At 45.0% G+C, this 13234-nt stretch overlaps 1 protein-coding gene across 1 annotated transcript in view; it reads right to left on the bottom strand.

Annotated features, from left to right (window-relative positions):
* The window catches only part of MRE11 (MRE11 homolog, double strand break repair nuclease), an 81925-nt gene extending 68711 nt beyond the window's left edge, over positions 1-13214 (bottom strand). Inside the window, exons 1-4 of the mRNA XM_033949678.1 lie at positions 13076-13214; positions 9873-9975; positions 8532-8664; positions 4592-4752 (exon numbers count right to left, since the gene is read on the bottom strand). Of these exons, the coding sequence (XP_033805569.1) occupies positions 4592-4752; positions 8532-8664; positions 9873-9892 (314 nt within the window). The 5' untranslated portion in view covers positions 9893-9975; positions 13076-13214. The remainder of the gene's footprint in view (positions 1-4591; positions 4753-8531; positions 8665-9872; positions 9976-13075) is intronic.
* Positions 13215-13234: the final 20 nt, after the last annotated feature.

The following is a 13234-nucleotide window of genomic DNA, read 5'->3' on the forward strand; positions in this document are numbered from 1 at the left end:
TTTCTACTCCGGCTATATGAGAGGCCGAGAGGTCCAGCAGATGGGATTCCGCCCAAACCATGAGCAGAGCCGCCTCCTGCGCCACCTGAGTGCTCTTGGTGCCCCCCTGACGATTGACCTAAGCCACCGTCGTGGCATTGTCCGACAGCACTCTGACCGACTTGCCCAGCAACAGGGAGTGGAAAACCAACAGCGCCAGACGGACCGCTCTGGTCTCCAACACGTTGATCGACCAGGCGGCCTCCTCCGCGGACCAGGTGCCCTGAGCTGAGTGACCCAAACACTGAGCCCCCCAACCCAGGAGACTCGCATCCGTCAGGAGCACCGTCCACTGCGGGAGATCCAGACCCACCCCCTGAACTAGGTGAGGGGTCTGGAGCCACCAACGCAGACTGCAGCGCGCCAAGCCTCGCAGGGGGACCGGAACATCCATCCCGTGCCTCTGGGGAGACCACCTCCGGAGCAGAGCATACTGGAGAGGACGCATGTGGGCCCGCGCCCACCTCACCACGTCCAGGGACGCCGCCATCGACCCCAAGACCTGGAGGAAATCTCGCGCCCGAGGACACCGGGACGCCAAAAGCAGGCGAATCTGAGATTGCAATTTGCTCACCCGGCCCTCTGGAAGGAAGACCTTCCCCAAGGAGGTGTCGAACAGCACCCCTAGGTACTCCAGACGCTGAGCCGGGACCAACCGACTCTTGGAAAGGTTGACCACCCAGCCCAGCGACCGGAGAAACTCCACCACCCGAGCAGTAACCCGGGAGCTTTCCTGCAACGACTTTGCCCGAATTAACCAGTCGTCCAGGTAGGGGTGTACCAGGATGCCCTCCGACCGCAAGGCTGCCGCGACGACCACCATCACCTTGGTGAACGTCCGAGGAGCCGTGGCCAGCCCAAAGGGAAGCGCACAGAACTGAAAGTGCCGACCCAAGATCGCAAAGCGCAGGAAACGCTGATGAGAGGCCCGAATGGGAACATGCAAGTAGGCCTCCGTCAGATCGAGAGAAGTGAGAAACTCCCCCGGCTGAACCGCCAGAATGACCGACCGCAGAGTTTCCATACGGAAAGAGGGAATCTTGAGAGCCCTGTTGACCCCTTTCAAATCGAGGATGGGCCGAAAGGTCCCCTCCTTCTTGGGCACCACAAAGTAAATGGAGTACCTGCCCGTGCCCCACTCCGGAGGGGGCACCGGAACAACTGCCCTGAGATCTAGCAAGCGCTGAAGGGTCTGGCGAAAAGCCTGCGTCTTCCCCGGAGTCTGACATGGAGAAGCGAGGAAAAAATCCGGCAGAGAGCGGGCGAACTCCAGGGCATAACCGTCCCGCACCACCTCCAGGACCCACTGATCGGACGTGATCTCGGCCCATTTGGGGAAAAATTCGCGCAGCCGGGCCCCCACCGGAACCAAAGGGGGTGCCGGCAAGGCGTCATTGTGCAGGACGGGAAGCGGGGGAACCGGCGGAGGGATTCCCTGCCCCCCGACGGGCCCCCCGAAAGGGCTGCATGCGCTGGAAGAACCGACCCCGGGAAAATCCCGGAGACTGGAAAGAAGCAGCCCCACGCCCAGGGCGATACTTGCGAAAATCCCGCAAACGCCCCCGGGCCGCACCCCCCCGAGACGCCGGGCGGGCACGGTCCTCCGGCAGACGGGGAACTTTCGAGTCCGACAAAGTCTGAATCAACTTATCCAAGTCCTCTCCAAACAAAAACGACCCCCAAAAGGGAAATTTAGTAAGCTTAGCTTTGGACGCAGCATCCGCCGCCCAAGCGCGCAGCCACAACACACGCCTTGCGGCCACGCCAAAAGCCATAGACTTAGCCGAGATCCGCACCAAGTCATATAGAGCATCTGAGAGGAATGAGGCCGCCATCTCAATCTTCGCTACCTCCTGATCCACCAGAGACCAGTCGTCAGACTCTCGATCCAAGACCCGCTCCGCCCACCGAAACACGGCGCGAGCGACCAGTCCCCCACAAATAGCCGCCTGGACCCCAAAGGCAGAGACCTGAAAATTTTGCTTAAGGATGCTCTCCAATTTGCGCTCCTCAGAGTCCCGCAAGGCAGAACCGCCCTCAACAGGCACGGTATGCCGCTTGGAAATTGCCGAGACCACCGCATCCACGACTGGCGAAGCTAACGTAGCCCGATCCCCTTCCGGAATGGGATACAGGCGAGCCATGCTGTGCGCCAGCCGAAAAGGCGTCTCCGGCGTTTTCCACTGCTCCAGAATAATATCCCGAATATCCTGATGCATAGGAAAAGAGCGGGAAACGGAACGGATCCCCCGTAACAGGGGGTCCCCCACACGCGGAGTCTCCGGCGGCGCGTCCTCAAAACGCAAAACCGAAGAAACCTGCTGAATAAGGTCAGGCAGCTCATCTTTCTGAAAAAGGCGCACCACGGACGCCTCGTCACTGGAGAACGGGAAATCCGACAACCCGCCGCCAGCTTCCGTCCCCTCCAGAGAGTCCTGGAACTCCTCAGAAGGGTCCAGGTCCTCCTCCAGACCGACCCGTTCCTCCGACCACAAATTCTCGTCCCACGACACCCGCGGACGCTTGGACAAGGGAGGCGGCGGAGGGGACGTCACGTCAGACGAAAGAGGCAAAGCCGCAGGGAGCGCGGAGGAAAACCCACCCCCCGAAACCCCCTGGGCGCAACCGGGACCCCCAGCCGCCTGAAAATAGGCTCTGCATAAAGAAAAGAAAAATTCAGGAGAAAAACCCCCCGAGGGTCCCAAGGGACTCCCTGCCACAGCAGGGGACCCAGCAGAACCTTGCCCCTGCATAGTCAAAACAGGGGGAAGGTCACCTGAGGTGGAAGACAAAATGGAGGGGCCAGACAGAGAAGATGGCGGTTTTCCCGCCAAAAAAGCTCCCTCCATAGCCTGAAGCGGCTGAGAAACCTGAATAGTCTCAGCCGCTAAAGCAGGCAAGCCGGCATCAGCTGTCAAAAAATCAGCTGAGAGGGAATCCTTCGGGGAATCCCTCCGTGGGCGGTTGTGGAAGACCGGGCTTCCCCACTGCTCCAAGCCGACTCGCGAGGCACCATCGGCGGGGAGCTCTGGGCGCCTGCAGCCGCTGCCGACGGAGCTCCACCACCTCACCGACCCAAACCGCCGAGTTCAGGCCGGCCGCGAGTGCCTCGCGGCTGGACTAAATTGTGTCCTACTCCCCCGGAGAAGGGCACAATTGCTCCATACGCGACCTAGCTATAAAAAAGTGCTGGTTACATGAAAAAATACAGTAAAATACAGTTTTCTTAAAGGGAAACAACCCTTCAGACCAGCACTACCTCAGGATTTTTTTTTTTTTTTTTTTTTTTACAGAACAGACTCCACAGGCTCTCGAAGCAATATGCCTTGCTTGACTTAGGGGGCAAGGCTTACTGCTGAGGCTCCTCTAAAAAAATGTGGGGAGGTGGAGGAAGTGGGGGGAGGGACCCCGCTCGTGACCCGCCGGGTTTAACACCCCCGAGGTCGGACGAACCCCCAAACAGAGTCCGCCCAAGCTCCGTCCGGCTAAAAACAGGGACAATAAACCCCCTAAACAAATTCCAACAGCCCTACCAAGGGAGATGGGTACAGATCACTCAACACCTGCTGGAGACTGAAAGAAGACTGAGGGAAATAGAGAGGAGGGGCTAGGATATACTGTCCCAAAGTTTTGTTTTCAGTCTCCACCTGCTGGTCATGATTAGATATATACCCATTCGTAAAGTTAACCTCTACTGGTCTGGAGAGTGCTAAAGAATCAATGCTTAGTAAATAAACACATACACTGCAATGTGAATTATGTAGGCATAGCCAGGTACCTATTTAAACAACTTCAAACACTACCGCAGCAAGACTTCTCTGTGGATCCAAGAAGTATGACCACATTACTCTTCTGTTCATCAACTACACTGGCTTCTTTTCCCATTCCAAATCCGTTTTAAGCTATTACATTTGACAAACAAAGCTTACTACTTAGAAATACCTTTGTTTCTGTCTTCACTAACTATTCTCTATATACCCCTCAAGACATTTAAGATTGCTGAACTCACCACTAGTTCTTCCAGGTTCAAAATAGGCCCATTAGGAAGAAACTGGACATTCTGCTTTCTACTTCTTAGCCTCCAAATTGTGGAACGATTTACCCCCCTTCTCTGCGCTCAGAATAATAATTTTAAACATTTAAGATCTTACTCAAGGCCCATTTTTTTCCAACAGGTTTTTGGGGGTTCAGACACTGAAATGAATGCCTGACCAGGTGACAAAGAAATGCATTGTGGTTGCGACTGCTTCTTGTATGCCCATGAGCTAGCCCAGGGGTAGGAAATTCTAGTCCTCGAGAGCCACAGGCAGGTCCGGTTTTCAGGACATCCACAATGAATATGTATGAGATGGATTTGCATGCACTGCCTCCTTGAGATGCAAATCTATCTCATGCATATTTATTGTGGATATCCTATGGCTCTCGAGGACCGGAATTGACTACCCCTGAGCTAGCCTATTCTTTTCTTTATATATTCTTTTTTATGTACACCACCTTGACCTGCCTGTCAGATAAGAAAGTATATCAAATACAAAAAATAATATATACTTACTTGCTAAAGCCAAAATTAACAGACTGATCACTCAAAATTTCAAACTGTATGGGGCGATCACCCATACAGTGTTTTCTTAACAACTCAACACATGTGTGAAAGGTCCTTCGGGAGGGTTTATTATCATGGAAAAGGTCCCCACCTAGAAGTAAAAAATCCACCTGGAAAGAAAACAGGAAAGAATATTACCAAGAGCTAAAAGACACTGAACGGAGTAATCTGCTCACTATTTCTTCAGTCATTTAGTAGCAGAGAACAGATTGATTTTCAGGATAGGCAAGTTTGAAAAGGCCTCTCCCTTATTAAAAAGTCTGCATTGGCTGCCTATATCCAGCGAATTAAATTTAAAATTGCTGTTTTGATTTTTAAGTCATTAAATATATCTTTTACTAAGGTGTGGTAGCCGATTTAGCGCATGCTAATTTTTAGCGTGTGCTAAATCGGCTACCGCACCTTAGTAAAAGGACCCCTAAATGTCCAAACGGTTTTATTCAAATGTTGAATCTTCCTTGTAAATTGTTCAACTTCTTGTTTTAGAACATTAAGAACAGGATATCTCACGATGAAAAACATATGTTCTACATCATGGAAAGAATATTCTTATTTTTCTCAAAGTATAAAAACTTGGAATGAAATTCCATCACAAATTAGACAAATCCATTCCCAGTTTCTCTTCCATAAAGCACTGAAGACCTATCCGCTCTCTGCTTGGGTAAATAAATGAGCTGCTTGTAATTAACTTGATTTAAGTTTTTTTGTTTATCCCTTCTCACTATAAAAATTTGTTGGATTGTGCTCCGCTTTGAATCCAGTGCAGAAACAGGAGGAATATACACCTCAGAACAGAATCTGATATTAGATGCTTGTGTAGACTCATGCAACAGGCTCTCCGATTTTTAGAGAAAAAGTAAAGATCTATTTAGATTTTTTTTTTTATTATTTGTTTATAAAATTTTACAATATTTCCAAGCATATACATCTTGTACAGTAAAGTGAGATCAAACAACATATTAAACTAAAATTCCATAATTAATATTACTACAAGGAAATACTAATCTAGCTGATCTCACACTAGTCCTCAATATTATTGGATCCATCAATAAGAGTAGAACATATATAATTCAAATTAATTAAATAAAATAAGAAAAATCCTTATCTGACTAAAGTGCAGGGAACTAACTTTCCATAGACGTTATTATGTTGTTATTATTCCTTTTTCTAGACGTTTCATTGAGAGAAAACTAATCAGTTGAGATGGCTCTGTGAATATATACTTCAATGATAAATATCTAACTACACATTTACATGGATATCTCAAAAAGAAAATACCCCCTATTTGAGTCACTCCAGGTTTTAGAATTAAAAATTCTTTCCTTCTTTTCTGAGTCTCTCTAGAGACATCAGGAAAAATCTGAATATGCTGCCCCAGGAAGTCTTTGGATCTATTTTTAAAGAAAAGTTTTAATATCCAATCCTTGTCTGGAGCCAAGGCAACAGACAACAAGAGAGTAGCTGGAACAGCCATTTCTCTATCTGATTGTTCCAGTATTGCCGAAATGTCCAATGACCTCTCCCGGAGTTCCTCAATTTTTTCTTCTTCTTTGGATTGGGGCTTAGCAGGTAGGTAATACAATCTATTTAGATTTTGACACATCATTGACCCAGTGTGAAAATTATCCAGAAGCAACGTTATGTGGAATTCTGTGCAATGAAGAATTTGTGTAGAATTCTACATTTGTTGTACAAACTTTGGCAACCCACAGCTGCACAAGGAGGCAAGTGTCTAGATGAGCCCCATGGTCAAAAAGGGTGTGGGGGGGGGGAGGCAGTAAGTTGCTCTCATGGCATGAAGAAAAAGCTGCAGCCCACACAGTTAACTATCCCTGGGCCAATAGAGGTGGTACAAGGTTGACTCCATAGCTAAAGAGGAAGGTGTAGGAAGTGATGGGACTCCAAGCATGGGCAGGTGAAGACGAGAAAGTTGGGATGAAAAAGAGAAGAGTTAGTGAAAGACAGAGGGACAGAGCACCAAGGTAGAAGAGGTGTGAGTCTTGAGTGGGGAGAGAAAGAAATTCTGGGGACAGGGGTTACACAAGAATGAGCTGAAGGGAAGGGTTAAGCCTGGGGAGGAAACAACTATTAGCAGGGAAGAAGTGAAGTCTGGGGTGTGAAGAAAAGTAAAATGTAAAGATAAACGGATCATGAATTTGATATACTGCTTTTCTGTGTTACATTTTATTATATACAGATACTTTCTCTGTCCCTAGAGGTAAAGAGTGAGATGGGGAATCATACTGATGGCAGACATCAGGAAGTTGAGCGATCAAGTTGAAGGCATGAAGCTATTACACCACTATGAAACCAAAAAGGCAGAGATATAAAAGTTAATTTTTTCCTTTAATGCATTTTAAATACAACTTTCTTTGCATAATAAATACCATGTTATTACAACAAATAAAAATATATTGAATTTTGAAATTCTATTTGCAGAATTCTTTTTTTTTTGCATAGAACTCTCCCATGAATATGGTCTTTTTGTATGGCCTGATTCTATAAACGGCTAGGCACCACTTGGTGCAGTTGTCAATCGACTGCTAGGTGCTGTTTGTAGAAAGGTGCCAGTATATTAGGCCATGGTTTTCTTGGCCTAATTTTCCAGTATCTAAGACAATCCACACCCAAACTCTACCCCTAACCATGCCTACTTAGGCATGTAGGCATGTATCCATGTAGGCATGGATACATTACATTACATTACTGGCTTATATTCCGCCTGTACCTTTCAGTTCTAAGCGGATTACATCAGAACGATAACTGGACATTTCCAGGAAGAAAAATACAAATTACATTAAGGCGTAAGGTCTAAAGCAATTTTGATGAGTGGGTTCTAAGAGGGGGAGAGAGGGGGAAAGGAAGGGATTAGGACGTTTGGGTGAATTTCTTGAATAGTAGGGTCTTGATTTCTTTGCGGAAAGCCTTGAGGTCAGTTGATGCTGTCAGTAGGATAGGCGCCTCGGTGTAGATACCTACATGGCGCCTACTGAGTTAGGCGCCTACCTCAAAATTAATATTTTTAAAATTGGTTTTTAATGGCACTGTTCAATTAACGGTGCTGATTGAGCCAATTAAAAAATTAAGTTAGGGGCACCGATCTAGGCACCTAATAGTAGACGCTTTTTTTACAGTAGAATTAGGACCTTAGGCCCAAATTCTGTAACTGGCGCCTAATGATAGGCACCTATTTTGGAGGCAGCCATCTAGATAAGCGCTTATCTAAATTGATTAAGATCAATTAAGTTTTTTAATCAGCACTAATTGAAACTTAGGCACCTATCAAGATAAAGCGATTCTGCAATAAGGCACCTGAAAAAATTAGGCACAATGCACATTAGGCGTGGCTTTGTGCTAGGCGCCTTGTTACAGACTCGCCACTCTTAAGCGTGCTTAAGCGCTCGCATGGGCGCCTAAGTTTTAGTTGTGCCTAGAGCGGGCCTATTTATTGGGCGCCTCCAAAATAGGTGCCACTCAGCGCGATTCATTAAACAGCACCCAATTTTACTTGAATTGCGCTGAACAGTGCCTAATTCGGTGCCTAACTTATGTGCGCGTCTTACAGAATTTGCCCTTTAATGCCCGGATCTAGGGTCCATGATTGCCAGTTGCAGAAGACCCCTAGTTGAAAACTGATTGCGATGACTGGACCAAGTAAGTTCTGAGAAGATCAAAAAATGGAAAAAAAATCCCCATGTAGTTGCAAGTAAAAGTTTGTGACCCTAATTCCATATTAAGGTGGAGGAAACTGCCACCCTCTTCCCATCTCTCCCCTAAAAGAAAAATAAACTGTCTATACAGGAACAAGAAGGAGCATAACATTAACAGTGAGACACAAACGTTTCCTGGCACTCTCCTTCTGGAGAGCTCAGCTACATCAAGCACTTACTTCATGGTCCTGAGCAAGTTGCAAAATTTCAGCAAAAGTCAAAAAAGTGTCATTTCCACGTACTGCATCTTTTTCCATGTACCCCAGATGGATATCGGTGGCAACAAGGACTTTAAAAGTGTTTGCATCATCACTGCATTGAATAAAACAGAACATTCTATTACACCAGTGGTTCTCAACCCTGTCCTAGGGGATCCCCAGGCAGTCAGGTTTTCAAGATATCCCTAATGAATATGCATGAGAGAGATTTGCATATAATGGAGGAGACAGACATGCAAATATGGCACTGTATTACATGATCAGTTCTCTCTGTATTAAAAAAAATTAAGAGCCTAGTCACAAAAGACCAAACTAGCTATTGTACATGTATTAAAACAATACATCAGGAATGCTGCAGAGCTAACAGTCCAATGCACTTTGGTCAGCTTAAACAATACAGTATATTAAATACACCTAAATATCATATAGACATTTTTAACAGAAAAATCACAAGAGAGGCACATACAAGTTTGGGAGTGAGGAACCATTTTGGAACAAAACCTAGCTGACCCTTTACAAGATCATGAGAATCTCAGACAGGGTGAAATCCAGAAGGCCTTGATGCTCAAGGCCCAGTAGCAGCAGCCCAGCAGAAAACCGGCGGCAGGCATTTTCTAACACCGGCGGCGCACGGGTAAGGACAGGGCCAATCAGTGGGATCACGAAGGGAGGGAGAAGCACCGGTGGCCTGGGGGGGAGCAATACTGCCGGTTTCCGGGGTCAGCTCTGGTGTCAGCTCGGGGGTCGGATGGAAAAAATCATCCGAGTTGCCATTATGGCCTATGGGGAAAGTTGCTTTGCTATACGAGTACTTTGGATTGCGAGCATGCTTCTGGAACGAATTATGCTCGCAAACCAAGGTACCACTGTATTTGTTTGTACTAAATCCCTAGTTTGTATCAAGTTAGGATACAACCTTGTATTGTAAACTTGTTCTGTAATTGTCAAATTGTAACCTGTCAACTATATGTTTAAACTACAAGCCGTTCTGAGATCTTTGAGGACAATGGGATAGAAAATTAATTAAATAAATAAAATTAGCATTATATTTATAGTAATTATAGTAAAATAGGTTGGTTGGGGACTCTTCTGTTTCTTTGCTAATTTTATTGGTTATTTTTGGTATTATTATGAGTCATAGACTAATTCCCCAAACAAACTGGAATAAATAACAACTCTTTATTACCAAGCGACATCATTCACTCCCATAGCTTTCACCAACTCTTACATGAACCAACCGACTGCATTTTTAATAAGCTGTAAATTCACATTCAGAGTGAAGTTATCTATGGAGTTTCTTACAGTGCACTTGAGGAGCTCATCCTGGTATTAAGGCGAGATCACGATAGTCGAACAACTGAGTAATGCTCCACGCTGGTATCAAGAGGAGGGGCCAAGTCAAATGCTGTTTTACAAGTGAGAAAAACCACAGAATTTAAGTGGTACATTCACTAAAATACACAGCAATACTTCACCTAAGCTAACAGTTTTGCCATTCTGTATAGAGCTTTTATTATTATCAGTTAAGTCATTAATTTTCTTAACTTTGTACAGTAGAACAAAATGAGGATTGAACATGTCTCTCTCAAACTCAAAACAATGATAAAACACAGACATTTGCATCTGCAAACTAAAGGCAAAACATTTTAGTTGGTATGAGGATCATAAAACAGTGCAGGTGGCAGATGCAATGGTTTCGATACACATAATTTCAATCATCGGTTTAATGCAGGGAACCTAACCCATTTGCAGCAGTTTTATTAACTAGAGAGCTGCATGGAAATGAGGATTGCAGGAATCCCACAGGTATGGGAGAAGTTGTCATAGGATTATCACAAGAATATAGGAAAAAACAAACAAACTGGTCACTCCACAGTGAGATTTGGAATGCACTGAGAAAGGCAATTGGAGCACTAGAATGAGGCTTGGAATGTACAGAGAAAGGCAGTTAAAGACTTGGAATGCCCAGAAAGTTAGCTGGAACACCAGACTGATGCTTGAAACACTCATTGGTTGAATAGTGAATACCATTCAAAAAAACCACAAAAGTCCATACCCATTCCTCACCCTATTCCACATTATATAGTTAGTGCAGTGGTTCCCAAAATTATTCTAAGGGAATCTCAGCCATTCAGGTTTTTAGGCTATCTGCAATTAATATTCATGAGCTAGATTTGCATGCAAAGGAGGCAGTGCATGCAACTCTAACTCATAAACATAGGAGTTAGCTCTGTGGGTGCTTGAGCACCCCCAAATACAGCAAACTCCTTCATTGTGTCCAGGAAGGGGTAATTTGCATTGGGTTTAGTACCCCCAATCATTTTGAAAAGTTGGCTCCTATTCTCATAAATATTCATGTAAGATATCCTGAAAACCTGACTGCCTAGTGCATCTCCAGGACAAGTCTGAGGATTCCTGATCTATAAGAAAAAACAAGCTTAGTAAATCAAGCCCCTTTTCACCATTACATCTGTAAAAGGAGAAGCATGGCTCAATGCAGTGCACTGAACATATTTTTCTGGATAAAGCTCACAAAGAGATTTGCATTCATCAGTGGTTCTCAACCCAGCCAGTCCTGTTTTCAGGATACCCTCCAATGAATATGCAACTACACAACTTTTATTCAAAATCTTTGGGATCTGAGTAATTATATATTTTAGTCTTTTTAATTATGTATACCACTTAAGACAATATATAAGCGGTATATCAAATTTTAATAAACTTGGATATTTTGGAATGGTTAAGACAGAAAAAGACATACCATAAGATTGCCAGCAAACTTTTTTTTATTTTAAAGTAAAGCATTCAGTAAAACATCAAACACAAACATGTTCAAAACAATGCTTAACTTTCATTATCTCAGGTCAGTCACCATATGCTAATGGGACAGGAGCAATACCTGCAAACATAAACCAAGCTTGACATACATCATCTTTAGACTGCAGTCAGCTGTCCAATAATGGTACAGAAACAGTGTTCTCTAGTCCTGTTGTACAACAAAATGCAGCTTTTTTAAATACATCTTCATGCGTCATTTGTCTAATAATTAACAAAGGTTTCTGTTTAAGCAGTCTCTTTTTGAGCGAGTAGAATGCCATAATTTCATAATCTCTGATAAATGTATGTTGTTCTATGCCTATAATTAACTGGTCACACATTTTCATCATATTGTCTGTAGGGATTTTTTTCTCCGATATACACAATGTGTACTATCTGATGTACTATCCTCAAGCATTGAGTTCCTATGAGCGTCGGGAGCAGCACGGGCCATTCAGCATGGCTCCCCGCACTAGAAATTGCTATCACAGTTTCATAAAAGAGGGGGTAAGTGTCTAAAATTAGATCGTTCACCCTTACAGCAGTGAAATAAGTTTTTCTGGTTTGTTAGTTCGCTCTAAAGTAGAGATTCTCAAACCAGTCCTCAGAACACACCAAGCCAGTATGATTTTCAAAGATAATCCACAATGAATATGTATGATAATTCTGCATGTACTGCTACATGGTATGCAAATTTATCTCATGAATATTCATTGTGGATATCCTGAAAACCTGACTGACTGGATTGAGAACCCGACTGTTTTAGGCTTGTCCAAGTTCAACGTGAGGGCCACATACAAGCCAAATTTTCAGGATATTGTAAATTAATACGCACAAGATAGAGATTTGCATTCAGTGTAGATCATGGGTATGCAAATCTGTCATGGAAGGGCTTGGGAATCCCTACCAGATAAGATATTTTTAATTTTGCTGGGAAGGGAATAGGGTTACCAGACATCCAGTTTTACCCAGACATGTTCTCTTTTTAGAGGGCATGTCCGGGCAACTTTTCAAAACCCAGCACTTTGTCCAGGTTTTGAAAAGCAAATCATATTAGGAGGGGCATGCGCGGATGCCCTCCTGACCAAGAAGAGCAGGATGAGGGAGGCAAGGCTAGGGGCAAGGCTCGGGCATGGCGTGGGCATAACAGGGCAAGGCTGGGTGGAACTGGGCGGGCCTGGGGGCAGGTCTAGGGGTCTGGATTTTACACATGTAAAATCTGGTAACCTAGGAGGGAAGGAATTCGATCCCAACCCTACACCACACACAAATCATTTCTAACTAAGCCACTGCTAAAAACCCCAAGACGAGCAGGTGTGCAAATGACAGGCTATAAGTATCATAGCAAAAGCTGAGCAATAAATCTGAGAGATTGTGATCATCCCACCCTTGCTTAGGAGTGAATTTCAGCCACAGTATGCATAAAACTAAGCAACGTGTGGGGTCTTTTATTTTATTTGCTTCATCATGCAGAAAACTAACCCATTTGAAGCCACAATCCCCGAGTCACGACTGGGGGGGGGGCAGGGGTGACCAACTTTACTTTTCTCTCCTTTGAACTACATGACTATGCCTCCAGTAAATACATAAATCCAGAGAGAAATCTCTTTAGTGTTGTATGTGAAAGGTGCCATATCTAAACTATAGAACAGCATATTACAGTGTTGCGAGTAATGCCCGCCACTCACTCGCATGTACTCTTATGCCGCATCCTTTTCAAGCTCCTACATGGAAGCTGGCGCCCTCGGAAAGTCGTTCTACTTCCTTTTTTCCAATTGGTCGGACGACGGCACTGAGCACTCTGGGAGGTGGAGTTCTCAATGAAACGCGCAGCTGCGTATCTGAAC

The sequence above is a fragment of the Geotrypetes seraphini genome, chromosome 6 (assembly GCF_902459505.1).
Source record: "Geotrypetes seraphini chromosome 6, aGeoSer1.1, whole genome shotgun sequence".
NCBI lineage: Eukaryota > Metazoa > Chordata > Amphibia > Gymnophiona > Dermophiidae > Geotrypetes > Geotrypetes seraphini.